Below are 26,085 nucleotides of genomic sequence, written 5' to 3' on the forward strand. Positions count from 1 at the left end.
TCTTTCTGCAAAAATTTCCTATTTACTTGGTCAAACACCATTTCATGATCAAGAAATGCAAACTGTATGGGCAAGTTGAACTAACTTTGATGATGGCTGTCTTCAGAGTTGTTACGCCATGTAGTCTGGTAGAAGTTTACCAACGTTTCAGATTTCCTTGCTGTCTCTGTCATCAGGATGCAGGCAGCAAGGACCTCTGAAACATTGGTAAACTTCTACCAGACTACATGGCGCAACAACTCAGAAGACAGCCATCTTTAAACTCACTACTGTGAAAACCTCAAATCGTACATGAACTCACTTTCTTCTTCCATAAGCTGGGATATTGCAAAAATACAATCTAAACAAGATCTACCCTTCTTAAATCAAAGCTGACCATTTGACAAGATTGTTTGTATGCTTTAAGTTTACTTTATAAATTACTTGTTCTAAACAGACAAATTATTTAATGAAAGTTTACTAACAGCTTGTTTATAGTAGCTGTCACAAAAACAGAGTTAAATACAGATCATAGTGACATCGCTTGGTTTGCTACAATCATATACTGATGAAGCATTTTAAAACATCAATTGTTGAACATACAGATATTAAAAAAATATTTTTGTATCTACCCTATATCATCTGCAACACTTGGTTTGGGAGGGATGCACCATTGTGTAAGTATTTAGACACCCCTGTGCTTAATTTTCTGGATAAGACCCCCCCCCCAAAAAAAAAAAAAAAAAAAAAATTGTGATTGTCTCTTCAACAGAATCATTTTATATTTACATTTCTACTTTGGGAGAAGTTTTTGGATACTCTGGTTTCTAATTTTTAAAATAGAAAAAGTCAGTAATTTTCCCAGGGTTGTCTCTGTAAGAGGACTAAATTTTGTGTTAACTATTTTCTTTGCTGATTTTGGCAATTATTAGTATCTAAAATTTTATGCATTGGAAGGAATTTTTGCTGTGGTGGTAATATAGAACCACTGGTTTATGTCATGGGAAAGCACTCTTTTCCTCAGGTTCAATTTTTGGAACATCTGTACCAAGAGGCCATACCTGATTGCCACTAATGTACATTGCATGGCAGTATGTGAGGAAGGAAACTTTTTCATTCAAGAAGGAAATATGTTTTGTTTTTAAAACAGAATTGTATAATTTAAGTTGAAAGTTGGAAGTACAGTTTGAAGTCATATTTGAAGCAAATTCATGTTTTAAATTTTAATGTTAATGCACTTATTTTAATAATACTACTGGTGATTAGAGAATAATTTCGTAAGTCATATTGCACTGCATTAAGGTTTATATTTCTTTTCAGGTGCTTCAAATTATTCAGAAATATTAGAGAAACTTGATTTGACAGAAGCCAAAAAGGCAGGACCTTTTTTGGATGGTTGTAACGTAAGTATTCATATGAGTCTGTGCTTGAAACATTGAATTATATGTTAATTTTAAACCTGTCAAGATACTTGGAAGTCTTGTTAGATTCTACCATGAAAGCAGGAAGGCAGAATATTTTCAAACCATGAGTTTGGACCACAAGGTTATATTAAATTGGTAATGTATTGTTGCTTCCTTGCAGGTTTATTTGAGCGGATTCAATTTGGAACAATCTGAGAAATTACGTCGCGTGCTCAATGGCGGGGGAGCCACGAGATTTAATGAAATATCAGACTCTGTGACCCATATTATCATAGGAGATATTGTACCTGCTGATTTGGAACCTTTAAAATATACTGGCTTCAGGTGTGGTATATCATTATTTTTGTTTGTGAGCATTTCCATTCATCCCTCTGGGAAGAACCTACGTTATGAATTACACATTCCTGTCATAGGACGAGGTTGAAGTGTAAAATCAATTTGTGAGACTTCTTAAGTTGTGTGTCTCTATAGAATGTATTTGGGTAATATAGGTGTTCAAATTGTAGGGCCAAATTTAATTTGAAACAGTTCCCTATGACTGGAGGCATTTAAATTAATGAGTTGAGATTTTATGTTTGAATCATTCATAATTCATTGTAAGGATATGATTAACTTGATTGTTCTGTCATCAGGTGAAACTGTACAATCTGATCAGTTTGGTTCATTGGTTAAAGCTAATCTCATTTCCTGGACTCAACAGATTAGGTTGTGTATTTTTACCAGTTCTGTTTACATGACTGTAAGAGTTGCTTGAATATAAGATCTCTCCATTTTCCAGTTGCAGATATTGAGGAAAAATAACACTTATTCAGATAACATTTTAGGCCCATATTTCCTCCATAAATTTATTTTATTTTTCCATATCTTTTTTATGGATCCTTTTAATTTTACATAATGTTTTCTTGTGGAACTTACTTGTAGTAATTGACTAATACTAAAGTCTCATTGGTGTACTTCTTACCACTTGATTTAAAAGTGGCAAATGTACGAGGAATGAAGGAATTTTGATTTCATAGTCTTCCATGATCACCTCTTGTGAGTGAATAGTCATAGATATTACAAACTGCTAAAAGAAAGGACATACACAAATGTTTAATATTAGGTCTATTACATTATACCTTGAAGATTTCTGTCTTCTGGGTTGTTGCTCTGTGTAGTCTGGTCGATGTTTACCAACGTTTCAGGGCCGTCATCAGGGCGATTCATCACCCTGATGACGGAGACAGTATGACCTCTGAAACGTTGGTAAACATCGACTAGACTACACAGCGCAACAACCCAGAAGACAGAAATCTTCATACTCATCGCTGTGAAAACCTCAAATCTTACACATTATACCTTACTTTAAATTAGTTCTCAGCAACACATACAAATTCACAGACCATGCAACATATCTGCAGACTTCTGATAAGGGGATATTTCTGAAGCCAGATCTATTCCAGATCTCATTCTCTTCCCTCGAATGGAAGGAAAGTTGTGGAAATATGGAACTGTGCATACTGGATGTTTAGTCATTATGAAGCGTGTCTTGAAAGTAGGGGCAGTAAATAAATAATAAAAAAATGTAACATGCATACAAAATGTAAATGTTTGGTACCAGTAATGAAATGTAATGATCTCAGGTTTGGAAATGTGTTGATATGCTGTGGGTGTGACAGTTTCCAGTTATGTCAGAGTTTCAGATATCTTTTTTGCAGAAATTATTGAACTGGGCATTATTTATTATGTATTTTTCTTCATTTGTAATGTAAGACAACTCTCCATTTCTAAATCCAAATAAGACTTCAACATATGTATATGGGTATGTACATAATAACTGTACACATGACACTTAGCTAAAACAGATTTATAAATGAATAACATGATATCTATTTTTTTGCTATTCAGAAAGCATAGCGGTAATGTTTATTGCATCTAGAATACAGGAAAGATGATAAGTGCTCACAGAATTTTAGTCAGAAAATGTGAAGGGAATGGACTGGTTAGGCCCTTAGGCATGGGTGGGAGTTTTTTAATGTTAGAAGTGATCTAATAGAAATAGGACATAAAGTGATTGACTAGATTGGATAGGGTCTAGTGGCAGGCTTTTGTGAGGACAGTGTGAGTCCTTGGGTTCCATCCAAGAAACTTCAGTTTTCGCAAAGGAACCTGCACATTTATGCATTCAATATGTTCAAGGGAGGTAGTGCTCACAATTTTCCTAAGTAACCCAACTTAACTGAGTTGTTTGAAATTTTGTGCAAAATTTTTACTCTTAGTGAACTCTGGAGAGTAAGATTCTTGTCTCCTAATTAAATTTATTCTGCACAAGTTTATCACCATAGTTCATATAACTTACAATACATGAGAATGAATATGTGAAGTGTAAAATAATACTGCCATTTTCATTGTTGGAAAGATTTTTAAATGAAGGATTATACTGTTTTTGTGATAAGAACTTCTAATTTGGCTGCTTATTGTTTACAGACCATATATTCTGACAGTGAATTGGGTGACAGAGAGCATGCAGTTAAAATGTCCTGCTCCTGAAGAGGCATTTCTGTGCAGTGATGCATTGCTACAATCAGTGGAGCCTCCATCACCTTTAAGCAAGAAGGTAATGTACTTAAATTTAAATATTTGAACACCTGTTATGCATTTTCAACATTTATTAATAACATTATATTCCCTGTAAACATTTTTATTTGTTGCACTGCATTTATCAAAATATAAATAATGCGTTTTCCTATTTTAGCACATAAAAAATCAAGGGTGTATTAATTTGGGTTTTGGATAATTGTGCTCTTAAAATCAGTTCAGTACTATCACTAAAACAGAAATATGATGCATTTTGAGCCAATGTGCCCAGTAGGTACTGCTAAATTTATCAAATTCTTCCATGTTTGTCACTACTTAGCAAACTAACGACTTTGGGGGGCATTATAGAATATTATTTAATTAGATAAATATTTTGTTTCATATTTCTCTTGAACTTAGCAGCCATTTCTAAAAAGAATACTATGGCAAATTTTGATAAGACATGGTTTTTTTACATATCTCCTTACTTTCTTATAATAGTATTGTGAACAAAAAATAATTCTCTGTCTAAATGTTTTTTTAAATGTTTAGGTGTGACAGTTCCTATTTTAAGTACTTGCTGTAATCAAGGTTACTTAACTGCTTCCCTGATTATCTTCAGGTAACTGTAACCGATCTCCCTTTACTTTTATTTTGTTGGTTATTTGGTTGGGCGCCAGTGGACCTCTTGTCCACGAGAGATGGTTGTCCAGGGTAGCTCCAGCCAGTAGAACACGCAGTCTGTACACCCAGGTTGGTGTAACGGCCGGACTAACAATGATTCAGTGGACGCTTGATTGATGTCACTTTCTGGTGCATACGGCTTGTTTTAAATTTTGTGGGTTTATAATTTAGTAAAATTTCCAATATTAAAACTAAATTGTGGCGGAGCAGTTGCCACCGATTTGTTTGGTGTCCAAAGAACGAGTGCCTAGTGAAGTCTGCCCACACAAGAGACCCCTGGCTCCCAAAAACCCCGGGTACCTGCAGCACCTCGTTGTTAAGCCAAAAGGTTACACAAAGAGACATTCGTAGCTTAAACCGTAATACACCCAAACAAGTGAACAAAAGAGACCTTCATAAAACATTCCACAAATATGCAGTCGGTTCGACTACATAACTTGGGTTGATGTTTTTGCAAAAAAATATTTAAATGTTCCATTATTGCTAAACTGAGTTAATTTGGGTCATGAAGAAATTACATATACGGACTCAACAAATGTACTTTCATAAGCCTTATGCATTTATATATTTTTACTCTAGACTTGAAGAATTTTATGCTACTGCAGCACATGTCATAAGTGTCTGTACTAACTGCAGTGTCATTTTTGTGTGATGATTGTAAAGAAGTTAATTTTTGCAAAGAATGAAAAGGACCTGAGATAACTTGGGATAATAATCATTACATTTATGTAAACAACATTTTGTACAGAGCAATAAATATTGACTTGACTTTCGCTGCAGTTTGTTCAGTCTTGCATTTCTTTGGGTATTGAGAAGTGCAGTGCTTCCATTGCATGCTTGCAGCTTTTGTAGGGGATTATGAATAGTGGCACTTTCTTTTATTATCCACCACAATCTATGCTTATTATTGCTGCAAATGCTTCAGCAATAGTGCTGTATGCTGTTGCTTGTGACAGTCTTTGACTATTCGTGGGATGCATTTGGTACACACCTCAATATATATTAATGGTTTACTGCCAACTATTAAATTTCATTCTAAACCCATACTTCTTGTGGATGATACAAATACAGTAAAACCCCTCAAGTCGGACACCCTTCTATACTGTACACTTTTAATTGGAACTGACAAATATCCTATAATTTTACATGTCCACAATACCCTATATCTTGGACACCCTTTTATCCTGGAACTTGGACACCCCTTTTGTTGTATATTGGACAGGTACATGCACTTAGCTTCAATACTTTTCAGGGAAATGTTTACAGTTATTTTGTTGTTTCGAATTTCTGACTGAGGAATGCCTTCTATCTGGAGGATTAGCTTGTGGTTGAGGGTGGGAGACATTGAACCCATCATTGGAATGCAGTGAAAGTGTCTAGTTATTCTTTTGTTGAGCCCTTCACTGGACTATAGTATTGCAGATACAATTTTAACTCCATCAGTACTATGCTTCCATTTGAGTTCAAACTGTGATAAACAGAAATGGGAAAATTTATGGAATTAACTTTAGAAAATTTAATTGAGGTTGGAGTGTAATGTGCAATACATGGGAGTGGGTTTTAAAAGATTATTGTTGTTGTTGTTGTTATCAGTTCTTAATTCAAGTAAGCCTACAGTAGTTGGTTTATGTAAGTAAATAGATTACATTGTCATTACACCACAATCTGAAAGGATGATTTTTCCCTTTATCTTGGACACCTCTGTAAGTTGGACATGTTTTTGTGGAACTGTAAGTGTCCAACTTAGAGAGGTTTTACTGTATTATTTTACATCCAGAAATTGACTGTTTCAAAATTTGCATGAATGATGTATTTGCTGTCTTCAACAGATAGATTAAAGCCAATAAAATCACATTACGTTTTGACAGAAAAGTTTGTGAAAGTTTGCACTGCTGGCAAAAATTGTGTTAATCTAGGCATAGGGTATGAGGATAAAAGAATTTAAGAAGAAGAAACAACTAAATTTCTTGGTCAACAAATTGACAATAAGATATGTCTTTGAGACATGTATTTCCATACACAGCATTCATTCTCATGTATTTCAGTTTATTGTCAGCCCTTGACACCAAGGAACGGAATCACGGGTCATTGGTCCTGTTTGGATGGATTCTGCACCTGCAATGCCAGCAATTAACTATGGCACGTTTTTCACATTTGCTGTGACTTGTTCATTCTGTTGCATAGATTGTAGTCAGTTACTGGTGTATAATGCACGTCACCATGTGTTTGATCACCTGCAGCAACCCAGCCATTTTCTTTAGCAGAGCTGTGATGGGTCTTATCTGGACAACTCATATGTTGCACATGAAAGCAGATATTTTATGGAAATTACATTATGGATGCTGTCACTTAATGTCTTTTTACTCTTGTATACTTTATACAAAGAAATCTGAAACTCATAGCAAGGTGATGAGTAATGTGACTGGCCCATCCACTTTGCTACAGGTAACTTTGCTTTATCAAAGTTAAAATATTATGATAAAAATATTTTCTTGTTTCTCAGGGACTACAGTTATTACGAAGACCAAATGAGAGACCAATCCCCTGCCTTGAGCTTGCTAGCAGCATGAAAACCACAAGCCAATCAACCGAAAAAACATTACCTGCTGTGCCTGTTGAATTGGTTGATCAGTACTTACACAACTTGAAGTCAGGTATATTTTGTATTTGTATTCCACAAAAATGAATGTTTGCATCTTCATGACATTTATAGTAAATGTTTTGAGTAGCCTGTTTGTATTGCAGTACATAGGAAAGCTTGTATTTACAAGCAAAAATAAACAAATGCAAATAACAACAGGTATGAAGGAAAGTATGAACTGGGGTGAAAATATCAAACTGTGTAGAATGGAATAGAATATCATTGTACAGTGGAATCCTTATTTTAGGTTCCGCTGTCTGAGGTTTTCCTGTTTTCTGCATTTTTTGTGATCTCAGCCATAGCTCCAAATACTGTCATACAGTGTGTCCCAAACTTTAAACATTTACATACCCTTTTTGTGATCTCAGTTGTATCAGTGTACCCCCTGACCCATTATATCACAAGCAATTGAACCACGTTATGATTGAGCTTTAGGTACAAACTAAAAAAGGGAGCTGTAAGGTAAGCTAAAAAATGTACAGAAACTTGTGAGCTTTATCAGTATCAACAAATTTCTTTATACAGTGAAACCTCGATGCATCGTTTTCAGCGGGGGTGGGAAATAAAAACGATGAATGCGGGAAAACGATAGATGCGGGAAAGCATTAAAAATTTTTTAAAAAAACAATGTTTCTCTTTCAAAGTTACTTCTTTTTACCAAAAAAGTCTTTAATGGACAACTGGTTTGTCGAAACTTTACGTTTTAGACCAAACAGAGCACTTTCCACGTTCAAAATGTTTTCCTCGTCACGTTCACTAATATTAAGCGCATAAAAGAACGACTTCACTTTCGCCAATGCAGCGTGTGCTTCGGCCAAACTCGGCAAAGCTTCGGGCTCGCATTCGTCGTCTTCGTCTTCCTCACCACTCCAACCCCCTTTGCGGACAATAACAGGAAGAATGGAAATACTATTACTGCCGAACTCAACGAAACGTAGCTGTAGAAGACCCTGAACCGCTGGAAACGAGATGAACCAGAAGAATGAAAAGTGCCGCCAGCCTTTCCTTTGTACTTGTAATAAAAGCATTTGTGAAGAAATTCACACTGCACATGCCATCTGGCATCGCTGGAACGAAATATGAGTGCACCCTAATTAAAATCGTAAAATTTCTGACAATGAGCACCGCCATTCACTCCAACTATCACCCCTGCACCGCTGACCCTCATTCCAAAAGAATGTGCTGGTTGGGCGACATAACAGGTTACCACTACTGTGTATTCCAAAAACATTGTGCGTCTTTCGGTATTAATTTATCTCAAAACCCAGCATTTTAAATTCTCAGAAACGATCATTGCGGGAAAATTGTGGGCCGGGACTAAGATTTTTGAACGATCGATGCGATAAAACGATAGTTCGAGGAACGATAGAAGCGGGAAAATGTAACATTATTTTATATGGGATGTATTCGGGACCGAACAAAACGGACGATGCATCCGGGAAAACGATAGTTCCGGGAACGATGGATAGAGGTTTCACTGTATTAAAGATCATCTGACAGCAGATAGAACTCTGGAACAATTTTTAAAAATTTCTTTTGCCATGTACTCCTTGAAATCATTTCACATACCACCAGTGGTATGTGTACCACACTTTAGGGAACACTGCTGTAACACATTGTTTGCCTTTGTTTTGTGTTTCTTCATCTAAGGTTATCACTCCCATTTCAGGAATGAAATTCAGGTCCACAGATGGACTCTGGACCCTGGTTCAGTGTTCACATGAACATACCATGCACAGTTTGTCACACCAACAAGTTTTTAGCCACAAGTAACACACGAAGTCTTCCTCCCTTGCTACTCACTAAAGTCAGTCCCTCCCCTGCCACCACTGCATTGTAAAGCCACATGATCTGATGCATTCCTTCATGAGTTGACCAGAGTTAAAATGTTGTATTACTTCAAGAATGTATACACCTGCTGTGTATACATGAATTCTTTTTCTTTTTACAGTTGAACTTTACTTTATTTGTCCTAACATACTGTCATATCATTCAAATTACCAAAGAAGTCATTTTCTGTTTAATTTTGATCTAACTCCGATTTAAGATTTTTCTCAATATAAGGTACAAAATTTTTGTTCCCCAGGTGAACCTTGAATTGATGTTTCACCGTATCATCACCTCCTTTGTCTCGCCGACTAGCCCACATTGCATGCTGATCACCTACACCGTCTCACCCTCATGCTGGTTTGACCACATGTTTGTGATTATCACAGTGTTTCTTCTTGTACGAGGTGCGATCGGAAAGTTTCTCGACAAACAAGGATCAAACAAAAAAAAGAAGCACAACAAACCAGAAGAATTATAAATTCTAATAACACCAATCAATAATGGCAAGGAAGCAAATAAAGTATATAAAATCAAATAAATACCAGCCTGAAGACGCTCAGAGGGCGAACCGGATGTAGTACGAGCTTCTGCCGCTAGGGGGTGTGGCCTACATTCATAGTGAATCAGTGTGCCAGCCGGCATCATCGAATTAGCATTTGTTTCTTAGTTACGGGCGTTTTGGTAGTGCATTACACCGACCCTCCTGCGATTTCGAACTGGCGTGTGCATCAAATTTTGCCAAAGACTTGCCAAAACGGCTACGGAAACCTATGAAATGCTAAAGCAAGCATTTGGGGAGTCCGCAATGGGTCGTGCACAAACTTTTGTGTGGCATTCACGTTTGAAAAATGGCCGAACCTCTGTCGATGATGACGAGCGTTCTGGACGACCATCTTCGAGCACAACGCCCGAAAATGTTACGAAGATCGACGTCGTACTATCAACGACTTGTGCGACATTGTTGGGATAGGCTATGGGACCTGTCAGCTGATTCTAAAGGAAGAACTCCACATGCGACGCATCATGACAACGCGCCAGCGCACACCGCCCTCAAAGTTCGGCAGTTTTTGGCCTCAAACACCATGGCCGTCATCCCGCACCCTCCTTATTCACCGGATTTAGCTCCGTGTGACTTCTACCTCTTCCCAAAGATGAAAATTCAGCTAAAGGGGTTCCGAATTTATAACTTGTGTTGGGCAAGGCTGTGGTCTAGGCAACACGGAGTTTTCCTCCGTGGCATCCCAACAATTACTCCATTCACACACAGAAGAAGGCAAAGGCAAACCACTTCTGGATCATGTGCCAAGAACGTATATGAACAGGTCCCAGTCCGAGAAAAGGATGGAAGGATCCTGTTCATATGGACCTGTTGTCAGACAGAACACTAAATAATAAATAGAAGAGATTCAGGCAGAATCGCAGATGGTGCTTGACAGGCTGACAAAGAAAGATTTCCAGGGATGCTTCCAGGCTTGGCAGCGGCGCTGGGATCGTTGTGTTCACTCCCAGGGGAACTACTTCGAGGGTGATGGATGAATTTAATACCTGAGATAAGTGTACGGGTTTTTATAGGCGCAGTCTGGAAACTTTCCGATCGCACCTCGTAGGCTTACCTACTTATTATTTACTAAGGCTTCCACCAGACCTTTCCTATCTCCAAGGTGCTTTCGCATGGTTTCAGTGCAACTTCAAACATAAGCCTGGCGCCGCTGCACGTCTGCTGTGAAAGTTATTAATGTGATTCATAATATTCAAAGTCTTGTCAGCTGAGAAAGCACTGCACAATATCAATCCTTTCTGTATATAAAAGGCTTTGGACATCATTGCTGGAATGTTGAAGAATGCTTCTGGACTGAAAAATGATGCACTGTTGGTAGAGGTTGACAATAAGAAGCAAGCAGGTGTATTGCTAAAAGCTAGTATTTTCAGCTGTTTCACCTGTACAGGTGGAGAGACATAATGTTGCTGTTCAGCTGTTTGTTCGCAATTTGGTGCATTGCTTCCAATGCCAGAGCTTTATGGCACACATAAGAACAGTGTGCATCCAGCCTTTTATCTGGTGTGTGTGCAGTGAGACTGGGCATGTTGATGCTCCATGTCCCAACTCACCTCATTATGTTATCTGTTCTGGAGGTCACACATCTAGTGATATATAATGTCCCATATATATGAATGAGAAGGCTATCCAAGAACTTAAGCCAAGGAAGGCTTCCTTAAAGCAAGGAGACTTTTTCAGAATCTAGATCAAACACTGGAAACCAATCATTCGCTTTGGCTTCCTACAGCTGTTGAGAAACTAGTGCTATAACCTTGACAATAACCACCCCAACTGTAAGCAATCCCACATTCTCCAGAACTACATCTCATGTTACTGCTTCTACCAAGACTGAGGTCACACTATTCAGACAGAAGACCTCTGATCTTGCTGTCTGTGGTACTCTATATCATTCACAGTACATGGTATGGGGACACACATCAAACTGATGTCATTTTTATTCTAATTCTGTTATACACAGTGTCAACACAAAAACTAAGATTCAGTTTCATAGATTGCCAATATATTATGTTTTCAGAAGGGTACATCTTATGTTTGCATTAAAGTTTTCAGGTCTTCCATCAAGTCTCATAAGTCTCCTATATTGAAAGGCACAGTTTAAGGTAGCATTAGAGAGATACTTAAATACACACTCGTTTTACTCTGTTGATGAATTTATAATGTTTACAAATAAGTCATAATGTTGATTAAGGTTTACCTGAGGTTGGCTGTCTTCTGGGTTGTTGATTGGGTTGTAGGAGATCGACAGTCAAAGAAGTGCCTTGGCCTAACGAGTGTGGATTGGTGTCAGTATCAGGTGAAGGCCTTGAAACCAATAGGAGGGGGGGACATGACACGGCAGGAGCAACCAGATAAATTCATCATGGCCGAACACAGCATCAGTCTGGACAACTGCATTCAACTCCAAGACCCCACTATTCTGTCCACCAACTCCAGATACATGGACCAGATGATCAGGGGGGCTTTCGAGATTGAGCGACATCTGAGCAACTTGAACAGGGAGGATGGACTTTGCCTGACCTGGTCATGGAAGCCCCTCATCCACTCTCTCAAAGGACTTAGGAAGAATTTCATACAGCATTGCCAGTCCCACTTGGGCCACTAAGCCAGTAAACTGCCCTTTTCAGGGCACTTCCAGCCCCAGCCAGCCCTCATTTCCACTTTCCTTATTCCTCCTCATCACATCCACCCATCTCCCATATGTCTGGTGATCCACCAACCAGACTCCTATGGTCCCTTATAAGGGCTGATTTCTTGGGCCTCTTTCTCTTTCCTTCACTCCATATCTCTCTCTCTCTCTCTCTCTCTCATGTCCTTACCACTTTTGCTGGCCAGGCTGTGGCATGCCTACCTGCTTCCATTGGTTCCCAGGCCCTTGCCTGATTCTGACACCATTCCCCACTAGGTAGGCCAAGACTCTTCCTTGACTGTCAGTCTCCTATAACTCTAACTGTTTCCACACGTGCAACTTACTCATCAATATGATAATGGAGACAGCAAGGACCTCTGAACGTTAAATTTCTACTAGACTGCATGGCACAACAACCCAGAAGACAGCCATTTTCAGATTTACCCCCATGGAAACCTCAAATACTACTAAGGTTTTCTTGTCTTCATACAATGTATATGGGTAATAAAATTTATCTGCTGTATGTAATGGGTGGATTTATTTGTAACATACTGCTAATTTACGTGAACCCTTTCTTTATAACAGTATGAATTGTACTTTTATAATATGTATCATGTATTATGACTCATTCCATATCCTCTTGTCATCTAACTTATGGATCTGTGGAATGTAATATAGATGTATGTATTTCTGCACTATCTAGCAACATTTTCAGTGTGTGGATATTCTGTCCTTTTGCAGCACTTACTGTTACTAGTTTAATTTGTGGTGATGCCTTCTGCATGTTTGTCAGCATATGTAGTTCTGATTGTCTTTCCAAACTAATTCTGTCATGTCACCTCTCTTTGTAACCTGATTGTCTCCCCATTTAATCTGAGTCTTGTGCTGCTTAAGTCTTGTGGCAAGCCCTTGTGATTTGGTTTGGCTGTCCTGCAGCTACTCATTTTCTTCCTCATCAGATAAGTATGGGGATGAAAAAGTATCTATTATTTCATTCATTGTGTTTAGAATAATAGGTAGTGACTTTCTCGTGAATGAAATATAACTTACATGAGACCAATACTGCTATTTTTTATATTTCATTGTTTGTAATGGTCTTTTTTCCTTGTTATTGTCTAATTTATTTAATTAATATAGACTGATACAGGATTTGAGACTTTTGCGGCGAGTACAATCAATAAAATCTTCTCGGGCAATCAGCCACGTTAACTGGTTACCGTAGTAAACCGATGTTTTGGGAACAAACTCTGTCCCCATCTTCAGGGTTCTGATGTAACTGGATCCTCGGAAGTCGCCTGTGTAACTGCCTGCTTGGGACCAGTGCACATGCCCGGACCCAGGCCCAAGGAGCTAGGGGGCGGAGTCAGCGCTCGGTTTGTTTGGCTCTGCGTTCCCCCAACATTCCTGAGCATGTTCGTCACTGGATACCATGCATCTACAGTCAGATCTGAGCACTTGTTGGCCTCATTCACTGGTTTTGTGAAAATGTCAGTCATCATTGAAATATTGAATTCAGCACATACAGTGATGGATAATTTTCATTCATCAGCCATAATTTTTATTTGTTACAGTTGATGAAGCAAGTGTATTCTGTAATGTTCTCATGTTGAGTGTTTACAGATATAAGATCCAAATTTCTGTGTCCTGCTTTCCATTCTGATAGTATTCACTGTATTTTACAGACAGTGATGCATTTCAAGATTTGGGAAGTGGTCATGTGGATAAGCAATCAACAGAGCCTGCAGACACAACAGCAGTCTGCCACAATCCAGAGCAGGACAGCACACAGTATACTGAATCAACAATTGTACCTGTGTTCAGTGGTGAGTGAGAAATTCACAAATTTGTTTTTCAAACTGAGGCACATGTTATATATCTCCACCATGCTTTAGGGGGAGCAGGGGCTTATTAGCATAATGATTTATGAAATATTTTGTGCACAGTAATACCTGAAGCACCCAAGAAGTGAAAATGTAACACAAAACGTATGTAGCCTGTTAATTTCAATGCAGTCCCAGACAGAGTTAAGAATACAACTTGGCATCAGTAGTATTTGACGCATAGTTTACTGGTTGTCTTTTCCTTTTCCTTTTTCCTTTATTTGTTCATTATGCACCTTGAAATATTGAGGAGGGGCCCCATGTAGACTGCTTTGCTCCAGGCCCCACACCCCTCTAGGGATATTTCTGTGTATAAAGGTAAGTATGCATAATTAATGTAATTGTAATGAAATTTGTAGCTCTAATTGTGGTGGTGGGGGTCATATATGTTATTTTATGGGGTGGAAGTGTCACAAAGTTTGAGAACCAGTGCGGTGCACTTATATACCTTTCAACACATTCTTCCTTTAAACACATACGAGGTGCGATCGAAAGGTTTCCAGACTGCGCGTATAAAAACCCGTACACTTATCTCAGGTATTAAATTCATCCATCACCCTCGAAGTAGTTCCCCTGGGAGTGAACACAACGATCCCAGCGCCGCTGCCAAGCCTGGAAGCATCCCTGGAAATCCTTCTTTGTCAGCCTGTCAAGCACCATCTGCGATTCTGCCTGAATCTCTTCTATCGTCTCAAATCTCCTTCCCTTTAGCCGAATTTTCATCTTTGGGAAGAGGAAGAAGTCACACGGAGCTTAGAAAGGAAGTTGGGGGTCGGTTCTTGCAAGATCTTTGAGCTCCTGACAAACGAGAAGTCGATTCTGCTTCTGGTCCTCAGACAGGATGCGTCGCATGTGGAGTTCTTCCTTTAGAATCAGCTGACAGGTCCCATAGCCTATCCCAACAATGTCGCACAAGTCGTTGATGGTACGACGTCGATCTTCGTGAATGGCCTGCCGAATCTTCGTAACATTTTCGGGCGTTGTGCTCGAAGATGGTCGTCCAGAACGCTCGTCATCATCGACAGAGGTTCGGCCATTTTTAAAACGTGAATGGCACACAAAAGTTTGTGCACGACCCATTGCGGACTCCCCAAATGCTTGCTTTAGCATTTCATAGGTTTCCGTAGCCGTTTTGGCGAGTCTTTGGCAAAATTTGATGTACACGCCATTCCGAAATCGCAGGAGGGTCGGTGTAATGCACTACCAAAACGCCCGTAACTAAGAAACAAATGCTAATTTGATGATGCCGGCTGGCACACTGATTCACTATGAATGTAGGCCGCACCCCCTAGCGGCAGAAGGTCGTACTACATCCGGTTCGCCCTCTATTGACACAGTGTTGAAACTTTCCGATCGCACCTCGTATGCAGTTTCTTAGGTAACATGGTAAAGATAAAATTATTACTTTTCATTTTCAGACTTAACTTTTATCATTGTTGACTATGAAGATGAGGTAAAGGAATTGTTGATAGATGCCATTGAGTCACGTGGTGGACTTGTGGTTGGCCAGACCTTCAGAGGAATTGCTCATTATGCTGTTGTGCCTTTACATGGTGCTAAAATGTCTCAAACTGCAGTTGAGACTGTGTCATACTTGTGGGTGGTGAGTACAATTTGTGTTTGTTCTGTCCTGATTTCTTTAGATGGATGGGAAATCATTGATTTAAAATCACCTTTATTCACTTTACTATGGTTGAGATATGCAGATGGTTTGTGTAGTGTAGGTTTGTTGATATTGTTCGTTTGGTGGCCCTGTTTTGAAGACTGATTTAGCTTGTATGCATTTCCTTGATCATTGCTTCTGTGTGGTTAGTAGTACTGTTACGTGTTAAGGAGTGTCTGGAGACCAGCTCTCCTAATGGAATGTTTGTGGTTTTCATCAATCTTTTGAGCCAAATGATGATATAGTATCTTGTATTAGGCCACAACCACTTCCTTTCATACACCGTACTTTTCAGTTTTTTATTTAATCCACTGTTGCTAGATAAACCACAAATTAAGAATGAAATACAATTTTGATATTTCATCCATTTGTTTCTCAGTTGTATCAGAGTTTGTCATTTGAAATTTAATAACCATGGAAGGAAGGGAGGACAGTTTAGTAGGAGATGCTGGTGTGATCTTATTACTATTGGTTTGTAGAAACAAGAACCATAAACTGCTGTATTAGTATTTAACATTGCAATGAACAAAGTACTAATACCAGTAGGATAGCAACATAAGAACCTTAACATATACTGAGGGATGACTGAGAAGAAAGACTGGGAAATAAAGTCAGTAAATTACATAAAAGTTTAGAGATGCAGAGTTTAATAATCATTTTCCAAAAAGCATATTCAGTGTTCCCTTTTAAATACCACTATGGCTTTCTGCTGGTCTATTTAAATACCACTAAGTTGTATAAATTCAACTACTATTATGAACTGGTTTGATTTTCTTTTATAACTTGCATAAAATGGAAGAAACTTTGCTAAATATGGTGAAAATATGTTCTGAGAGGATCACAGTTCCTCTTGTCTGAATACTGACCATGTGAGATATTTTTCACTGACTGTACCACTGTCGCTAGTGAGATGTGTAGTAAATGTTGCTTTTCTGCTTGATGTTGTTCAATAGAGAATAAAGCAAGACCAAGTCGATAGATATGACTTTGGTGACGTCTAAACATCTCTTATTGCATGCAGATATACGATGTATAAGCATTGGATTTCATAATCTCAGAGCTATGCTTCCTTTCGCTCTGATTGTGTTCGAAAGTTCAAGACTAAGTTCAGCACCATAAATTTGGAACAGAACGCAAAGTGTAAACGTTGAAGTCTCTACACACAAAGAATGCTTGATAAGAAGAATAAATATGCATATGTCACTGGTGGATTGCTCTATGTGTCAAAAATAATTTAAAAAATATGATTTCCTAGTAGGAAGATGGGATATTTGTTTTATAACTTTATCAGATATAAAATATTTCTATTCTAAGTAAATATGACAGCTACACACCCAATGGTATTCCTTCACAATATGATGCATGGCAAAACGCTTGGTGTGGAATCCTGGCTTCCTTGGACACATGTCAGAATAAAACAACGTTTCTCTCCTGCCTCCTTTCACTATTATAAGGTACGCAAAGTCTTACCAGCAAATCTAGGATAGAACTAGTGCAACGAAGAAGGCTTGAATGATATGCTGACACTGTTTGCCAGCCTCAGTTTGACTCCAGATCACATATAAAATTCATAAAATGCGTGGCGGACTCAGTTCAATATAGGACCGCAAGGGGTTAATAGGGAATATAATGCTGAAATTTATAGGATACCTATGGTAAATTTAATAGAATTAAACTGTTGGAAATGTTGGCAGTGAATAATCAGATTCATGATGCTTTAATATATACTCATAGTAAAAATATAATCTGATTTACCTGATTGGAGGAGTGAGACATAGTTGTGACCTTTCATGTTGTTTGTTTCTATTTTATCTTATAAAACATTGGATAGAGAGGAATCATGGAAGAATGTGTATCATAACAATGTTAACCTGCTTGTAGATGACAAAGTGGTTATAACCCAAACTGAAGACGAATTACAACATGCTCTAAATAAGTGCTATAGAGATGTCATCTTTGGTTAATGGAACAAAAATTGTAATTTTTGCGTAAAAGCCTTGTTTTTAGTGAAATTTGTACTATAGACAGACAGATGACCTTCTTCTATCTGGGCTGCATTGAGTGTATCATGTGAAGATGAGAAGGTTATGAGGAATATTAAGAATTTGTACAAGTGATTGCAACAATAAATTGTTTATTTATACCTTGATTAGCACAAGAGCATACTAAATTTAACAACATTTACAGAACTTTGGGAAGACCTGTGTTGGCGTATGGAAGTGAAGTCTGGACATTTAGAAAAGTAAATGTGAAGAGATTATCATATTTAAAAATTGAAGGTTTAAGAATTACAACTTACTGTTAGGTCTTAAAATGGAGACTTTCAGAAGAATTAAAATTCAGTCTGTTATCACATTTATAAAAAAATGCTGAACTATGATGATTGTAAACATTGTATAAGAAGAATAAAAAACAACACAATATCAAAACAGATTATAATAACAAATATGGGAAGAAGAGAAGTTTAAGAAGATGACTGAAGAGGTGGCATGAAACCTTGCCTTAACAATCCACATGGCCTAATGCCTGAGGGAAGAAGATTACGGTTAACAAAATAAAAGTATCCAGACTATCACCAGATATAAGTTGCTTTAATATGGACTGAAAAGAAGTTTAGAATGGGAGGCGTAAACTGCATTATACCCCAGCTTGCTGGTGTCAGGTACCAGCTGCTGTGAACGTGATGCAACCTGAAGCACGGCTCAGTAGCAAGCGATAGGTGCGCGACGCTCAGGTGGTGGACTATGCTGCAGGTGTCATGAGAGCCTGAAATCATCTACAGAGATGCAGTTACTAATGAGTACTAAGAAATCAGCAGTGAGGGATGTTGGCTATCTTTATGGATATGTGTGATGACAGAAGTTAGGAAATATGTGCACAAAATACAATTCCTGGCATGACCCGTAGCTGAGGGTATAGGTCTTCATGTAAAGTGTATGTTACAGCTGTGAAGACTCCCAGTATATAATTTCATGGACATTTGTTCAGTTTTTTCAGTTGCATGCATACAGATGTATGAATGAGCAAGGCAGTTTTGCAGGGATGTGGACACAGATGAACAGAAATGCAAAAGGGAGGATGTTGTAAAATGGATAGTGCTTTATTGTGAGAAATACCCAATGGAAATGTGGGAAAGTAGCATAAAGCAGATATCACCACTTCAGATTGTTTGCAGGAGGACTGCCATCATCAGGACGAGTTGATGCCTGTGTTGTATTATCACCGCCCTGTGTCTGTTGATGTGAACAAACAGCCATTGGCTGGTTGTGTGATTGGCATCAGTTCCTATACTGGAAAGGAAAGAGACTTCATCTTTGCACTGGCTCAGCTCTTGGGAGCTGTGTGAGTAGAATATAATGGTTATTGTACCATGTCCTGTGACTTTTTAATAAGATTATGACTTGTGCTAGGTTAATGCAACCACAGTGTTTGAATTTTATAAACTTTGAAACATGATAGAATTAGCAGCTGTTCTAGTTTTAATACAGTGAAACCTTATTAATTTCATATTGCATACTTTATCACAGAAAGATAGTAAAATGACCTGTTTAGGAAAATGGAGATTTTCATAATTTATAGTGGAGATAGTTTGGAAACTGATAAGTTTGTAATTCAGAGTAATTTTAGTCATGCTCAACAGCATGAAAGTGCGTACCTTCCATGATCTTGAAGGATACATCTTGAGTGAGTCAGTGATACAGTAAACAGATGCTTATTAGAACTAAGCTTATTTCTTGTTTCTTCATGTGACTGTAATGCTCCATTTCAGCACATACGAAAAGTGAAAGGTAAGTGCATGAAAGCTGAGAGTAATAGATTGAATAGCCTTCATGATTTCTTAACATTCAGAATTTTAAACATTAAAGTGAATATTATTTTAAAATACCCCCATATTTCATACTACAGAAATGAAGGTGGTAGGCAGGACTAATCTGTGGTGAAGGTGAAATAATTTTCACATTAAGAAACTAATGTGGTAAATTACAAGGCTTGTCCATATTTTAACTTTTATTATTCCATAATTTTACTAGCAGTGTGAGTAATCTGCAATGTGGTGTGTGCTTTAATGTAATCATAAACATATTTTTGTATTTTAAATTTCAAAGAAATTAAATCTGGCAGGTACTTCAGGGAAAAATAATTTAAAAGCATTGATGTGGCTTATAGATGATATATGGATTTTTCTTCTTAAAATTTGGCTTATATGCATGCAGCTTATATTTACAAAAATACACATGAATGGTGACTTGTTTTAATTTCTTGCTACACAATTGTTAGTAATGTCACAAGCAGTACATAGCTTGCCTGGTATGTCATAATGGGATGGGCGTGAGGTGAATGGACAGTTACGATATCCATTTTTACAAAGACGTTTCAAATATTCTATTACGTTGTATATATTTTAGAAGAACTGAATGTTTTGATTTACAATATTTGTTTGTATGATACTTTACAATTCAAATTTGTCCTATGTGACAGAACCCAAGAAACATTTGCACGAAAAAGCAATGAGAAGAAGAATGCACTAGCATCAACACACTTGATATGTTGTGAACCTGGAAGCCAGAAGTACAATGCTGCTTTGAAATGGAAGCTGCCTGCTGTGAGTCATGAGTGGCTTTTAGCTTGTGCTAAGGAGGGACAGCGAGTCAATGAGGACACTTATCTTGTTGGAGAGAGTTCACGTAAGACTGACATGTCCTGTTCTTCAACTTTATAATTTTTAGCAGGTAGCTCTGCACATTACCAGACTTCAGGAAAAATTGATAATGTCAAGCTAGCTACTAATTCCTTCCAAAATTTGAGAAATTTCAGATATTTGGAAAGGATGGTAATGAATCAAAATTGCATTAATAAAAAAATGAAATATGGGGAACAATTGCTAGCTTGCATTTCAGACTCTTTTTCCCCCTAATATGCTACCTAAAAACATAAAGATTAAGTTAATAAAACTATAATTTTACATGCTGTTTTGTATGGGTGAAATTTGGTCTGTTATATTAAGGGAAGAACATAGAGTGAGGGTGTTTGAGAATGGGGTGCTTAGGAGAATATTTGTACCTAAAGGGGATGAAATGTTAGGAGACTGGAGAATATTGCATGATGAGGACTGCATGGTTTGTACTCTACCAGTTATTAGAATGTTTACATTATAGAGGATGAGATGGGTGGTCATATAACACGCATGGGGGATGTAAGAAATAGATACAAAATTCTAGTTGGAAAATCAGAAAGGAAGAGACCATTTGGAGGACCTAGGTGTAGATGAGATGATGATATTAAAATGGCTGTTAGGAAAATAGGTTAGGAGGATGTGGATTGGATTGATGTAGTTCTGGACAGGGATCTTTTAACCTTTGGATTCTATAAAAAGCAGGCAATTACTTGAATACCTGAGTGACTATCAGCTTCTCAAGAAGGACTCTGCTGCATATAGTTAGTTGGTTAAATAGTTAACAGGTAGCTGATGTTGGATGGGTGCAATTGTCCTTGGGTCCATGCCTGCTTCTTTCTTTTACATATCTACTTGATTATTTGTTACTGTGCTTTCAGTCTTTCGCAAAAGGTTCCATTCACACATTTTTCAAATATCGGTATACTTTTTTTTCAGGTTCTATAAATATGCCTTACAAAGTAACTGAAGCTGCAAAGACAGATGGCTCAGCAGCTGTCCAGATGAAGGATGATAAGTCTAAGCCTGAAGGCAGTATTGTTGATGCACAGGCCGCAGTGCCGGAATTGAAGGCTGTTAATAAAAGAGTTGTGGAGTTGCAGACAAACACTGCAATGGGCCCTCCTAGTCTTCCTGTAACACCTTCCTACAAAAGTAGGCATGGCTTTAGCCAGGAATCTCCATTACATATTCCAAAGATATCAGAATCGACTCCAAAGAATGATACAGGTTGGCCAGGAGATCCAAATCAGCCAACTCCTAAAGGACCATTTTCTGTTTCTACGCCTCAAACTCCATATGGCCAGGTTCTGAAGCCTGACCCGTCACCTGACACAAAAAAGAACTGGAAGAAGTGGATTGATAATTTTCCTGATTTTGGGAAGGAGATAGTCTCTCCAAAAAGGAAGAGAAAACTGAGTACCGTAAGATTTTGTAATTGTATGTGTCTTATTTAAAAGTTCACCCTTCAAAGGAGGCTCTTCAAGATATACAAATATTTTAAGTGTTTTGCAATGCCAGCATTACCTTCATGTGGTGCACTGGGACTCCAGAAATTGGTTTATGTTGCCACTTCCTCATTTAAGTTTAATTATTTTATTCTGTATAAAGTTTTGTAAATAACCAGTAGGTTTGAATTAATTATAACCAACAAATATTTAATAGTTCCTAAACATTAACTCTGTTTTTGTGAAAGCTTGAATGAAAGTATATTTTACACCTTATAGAATATTATCAAATGCACAGTTTTAGATGAATACTGTAACCTTGGTCATAATGCCTTGCAGTCCATATTTAAATTAGTTTCCTTTAAAGGGTGAACTTAATTTTTACAATATAGAATCAGTAGGTAATGTCCATACCAAAATTACTTAATATGAAGATTTCTGTCTTCTGGGTTCTTGTGCTGTGTAGTATGGTAGATGTTTACCAACATTTCAGAGGTCATACTGCCTCCGTCATCAGGGCGATGAATGTGTCAATTGCCAACCAACCAAAAAGCTGTCTAAGGGCAGAGTCCTGCGCAAGCGCAAGACATCGTCCCTTGCTATATAACTTGATTCCTGCATATGAAACGCATTACTGGAAATGGTAAACAGAGCGTTATAACTAAAACGGGAATTTGATTTTGCTAACAGGGTTCTGTCGTGGCTGGAGCCTCGACCATTCAAACTAGGGTCTGTTGCTGTTGATGGGAGGTTATCCCGTCAGACAACTTGTCCAAAAGAATTTGGTGGATTGGTTCTCTGGGGTTTGAATAGTGTCTTAAATTTATTTAAATATATAAAACCATAATTTTTTCTGTGAAATGTGAAGTATTGGTCAGGAAATCTGAAGGAAAGAGGCCACTTGGAAGACAGGCATAGATGGGGGGATAATATTAAAATTGGTTCTGAAGACATGGGGTGGGAGTATGTGGATAGGATTTATCTGAATCAGGATGGAGGCTAGTGGCAGACTCTTGTGAGCATAGTAATAAACCTTTAGGTTCCAAATGAAGTAGGGTATTTTCTGATGAACTATGTGACTTGGCTTCTTGAGAAGAACTGTGCTGTGTGGAGTTTGTTAGCTAATGGGGATTTATTCAGTGTCATTGTTCTGTGATATGAGTAGAATAGGAAGACTGTTGCGTGGTCTGTGGTACATTTATGAACTTCAAAGGTCTAAAGAGGCAGTGGGTGCCAAGATTAATGAAGATTGGAAACACTGAAATGTTTCCTTAATGGCAGATTTTCAAGTCACTGATGCTGTTAATTTGTGCTTTCAGCCGATGTCTGAGTTGAAGCGCCGCTGTTGGCAAATGATTCTTCCGAAAGATAAACAACCAATTCATGATGTAAGTAACAAAACATTCTGTATGATGTAGTGCCTTGAAATATCATATGTTCATGACTTTTAGCTAGATTTATCTAGACAGTTAGGTCTTCAGGTAATAAAATGCAGATGTTATAATGGAATCAGGGATTAAAATGAGACATGGATTTGTTCTGTTCACTGTTACAGTTAATTATTTCTTGATTGATGTTTGGTCACTTTTCAAATTACAATTTTGAGTATAGATGCCAGACTTCACACTGGATGTAACTGTTATGTTCTCACAGCTCCACTGTTGTTTCTTTTTAAGTCACAATCAGTAGCTGTGCACAATCAACTGCTTATCTTTTCTGCCATCACAGTCATTTCACTGCAGTACACTGTTCTGTACTTGGTAGCTCCACACAACAAATTCACACTCTACTAATTTCTATATAGGTGCACAGACAATCTGAGAAGGGACTTAAATATTGCATTGCTTTTGGGATATTTTTTGATAATTCTCCAGTGTTTGACACCATTTCAGATGACTTAGGTTCTTTCAATTTCACTCGGGACTGTTCGGGATCAGACTACTGCTCGTACATTCCAAATGTTGAGTTGCACACGTCTCTTGTCGATGCAGTCATGGTTAAAGGAGAGTGAAAGGCTGCAGGAAAGGGACGGGGGAATTTGACATATTATGTGTATATAAATTATCTTTACAACTTTACTTCTGAATAAGATCTTTATGAAAAGATATAGACACACTATATGAGCAAGAGAAACTCTCAAAGTTTCACTGATTTCCCAGTAGTTGCTAGTATCCATTGTTTTCCAGTGCACTGCATCCATCTTTGTGAATCAGGTCAGTTGCCATGAACCTGCAAGAGAAGGCACATTGCATGGAGTGGTTTGTTGAAATGAAATTGAATGCACAGTTCCAAAGATGTTCCAGAACAATGCATCACAGGATGTCACCATCAAGACTGCTGATACATGTCTGGTACAAACATTGTAAGGAGAGCAGAAGTGTTTTGCACAAGAAAGGTACAGGTCCACATGTGTTTGATGAAAATGTCGAAAGGATATGCAGGCTCTTTGTCCGCATTCCACATAAGTTGACACTAGCTGCAGCTTGTGAGTTGCAAATGCCGCATTTGTCAGTGCATTGGGTGTTACAAATATATTTGTGTGTGTATGTTTACAAGTTGCAAGTAATTATGCCAGTAATTACACTCATAAGGAATTTTCAATGACCATGTTTGAGAAACTGGATGAAGGCAACAAATTCCTGAGGAAATTCATGCTCTTTGAGTAGGCTATATTTCACGTTTCAAGGAAGGTAAACAAACTGTACATATGCATTTGGGGATTATAACATTCTCATGCTTCATTTGAACACATTAGAGACAGCCAAAAAGTTAATATATGGTGTGGCCTGTTGCACAGTCATTTGATTGGATTCTCTTTCTTTTCTGAAGTGTCTGTGACATCCAGCAAATACCTGAATATGCTGGAAAACTTTGTCTATCCACAGTTACAAGAACTGCAGCCTGCTATATTTTTCTAGCAAGACAGTGCACCACCACATTAGATCTTGATTGTGTGTGCATATCTTAATCAGCATTTTCCAAATTATTGGATTGGCTGTGCAAGTCCCACCTCTTAATCTCTTAATCGGCCAGATCACCAGATATCACACCCTGTGATGTTTTCCTGTGGGGATACGTAAAAGATTGTGTATCCAACTCTGATGGCTGACATCAACGATTTGAAGGACAAAATTGCAGCTGCTGTAACAACAATTGATGTTGATGTGCTGCAGCATACATGGATTGAGCTTGAATATTGTTTGGACAGTGTATGTGTGACAAATTGTGCCCATGTTGAATGCATGTAATTTGCAGAACAAACTTTGAGAGTTTCTCTTGCATATGACACTCAAACAACGTGTCTGTCTTTTCATATAGGTTTTATTCATGAGTAAAGTTGTAAAGATAATTTATATACACTCTGTATCTGTTTTACTTTATTTTGTAATGTCTTTTCAGAAATTACAGATTTTCTTGTACTATTGCTAAACTGACAAATGCTCGTAGACAGAGGTATTTTCCAACTCATAATTTGGACCAAGCTGGATGACTGAAATTGCACCAGTTTCAGTTTCGAGTCATGTTGGTGGCTTAGTCTGCATCACATAAATGATGGGATAATACTCTGAAATATGTTATGGACATCTTCCAGATCCTTACCAGAGAGAACAGTGGCCATGTCTGTCATTCTATCTTATTTGACTCACTGTTACCTTTGTACTTCAATGGGCATTTTTAGTCCACCTAAGAATTAGCCAGTCTTCATTTTGGATGATTGTATTTGACACTTTGCCGCATGATGTTACGGAGCCTGTGTTTTCACCCCAAACAACGTGCACTGTCTCTCTCAGCATAACTTTTATTTGTGTGAGGAATATGACTTGTGAGGTTCAGTAGTGTTGTTTTATGATGACACACTGTTAATTAGCTTCATATTTACAGTAAAGACCAATGAGGAATGCAGTAAGAATATTTTTATAGTGAAAATTATATTTTCAATTGTGCAGATAAAATGCAGTATTGTGGTTTGCATAGGTTGCTACACATTCTCAGAATGGGATAGATTCCACAGCGAATCAAGTTGTTCCTGTGTCCTCCAATGGAAAGCAGACTTCATGTTCAGGATCTCCACTTGTCTACAGAATGGTGAGTTTCAATTTTGTCCAATGTTATATTGTTACAA

The 26,085-nt window shown here is 37.9% G+C and overlaps 1 protein-coding gene across 4 annotated transcripts in view; it reads left to right on the forward strand.

Moving 5' to 3' along the window:
* The window catches only part of mus101 (mutagen-sensitive 101), a 66,816-nt gene that overhangs the window by 20,932 nt on the left and 19,799 nt on the right, over positions 1-26,085 (forward strand). For all 4 annotated transcript variants that reach the window (XM_087347390.1, XM_087347388.1, XM_022077469.2 and 1 more), the window contains 11 exons: positions 1,300-1,382; positions 1,564-1,727; positions 3,870-3,999; positions 7,147-7,297; positions 13,982-14,122; positions 15,598-15,782; positions 19,018-19,184; positions 20,322-20,527; positions 21,454-21,938; positions 23,282-23,350; positions 25,938-26,048. In XM_087347390.1, the coding sequence (XP_087203516.1) occupies positions 1,300-1,382; positions 1,564-1,727; positions 3,870-3,999; positions 7,147-7,297; positions 13,982-14,122; positions 15,598-15,782; positions 19,018-19,184; positions 20,322-20,527; positions 21,454-21,938; positions 23,282-23,350; positions 25,938-26,048 (1,892 nt within the window). The remainder of the gene's footprint in view (positions 1-1,299; positions 1,383-1,563; positions 1,728-3,869; positions 4,000-7,146; positions 7,298-13,981; positions 14,123-15,597; positions 15,783-19,017; positions 19,185-20,321; positions 20,528-21,453; positions 21,939-23,281; positions 23,351-25,937; positions 26,049-26,085) is intronic.

This window comes from Zootermopsis nevadensis, unplaced genomic scaffold (assembly GCF_977971745.1).
Source record: "Zootermopsis nevadensis isolate Lab colony 2312 unplaced genomic scaffold, Znev_1.0 Znev_ptg000011l, whole genome shotgun sequence".
In the NCBI taxonomy this organism is placed as follows: domain Eukaryota; kingdom Metazoa; phylum Arthropoda; class Insecta; order Blattodea; family Termopsidae; genus Zootermopsis; species Zootermopsis nevadensis.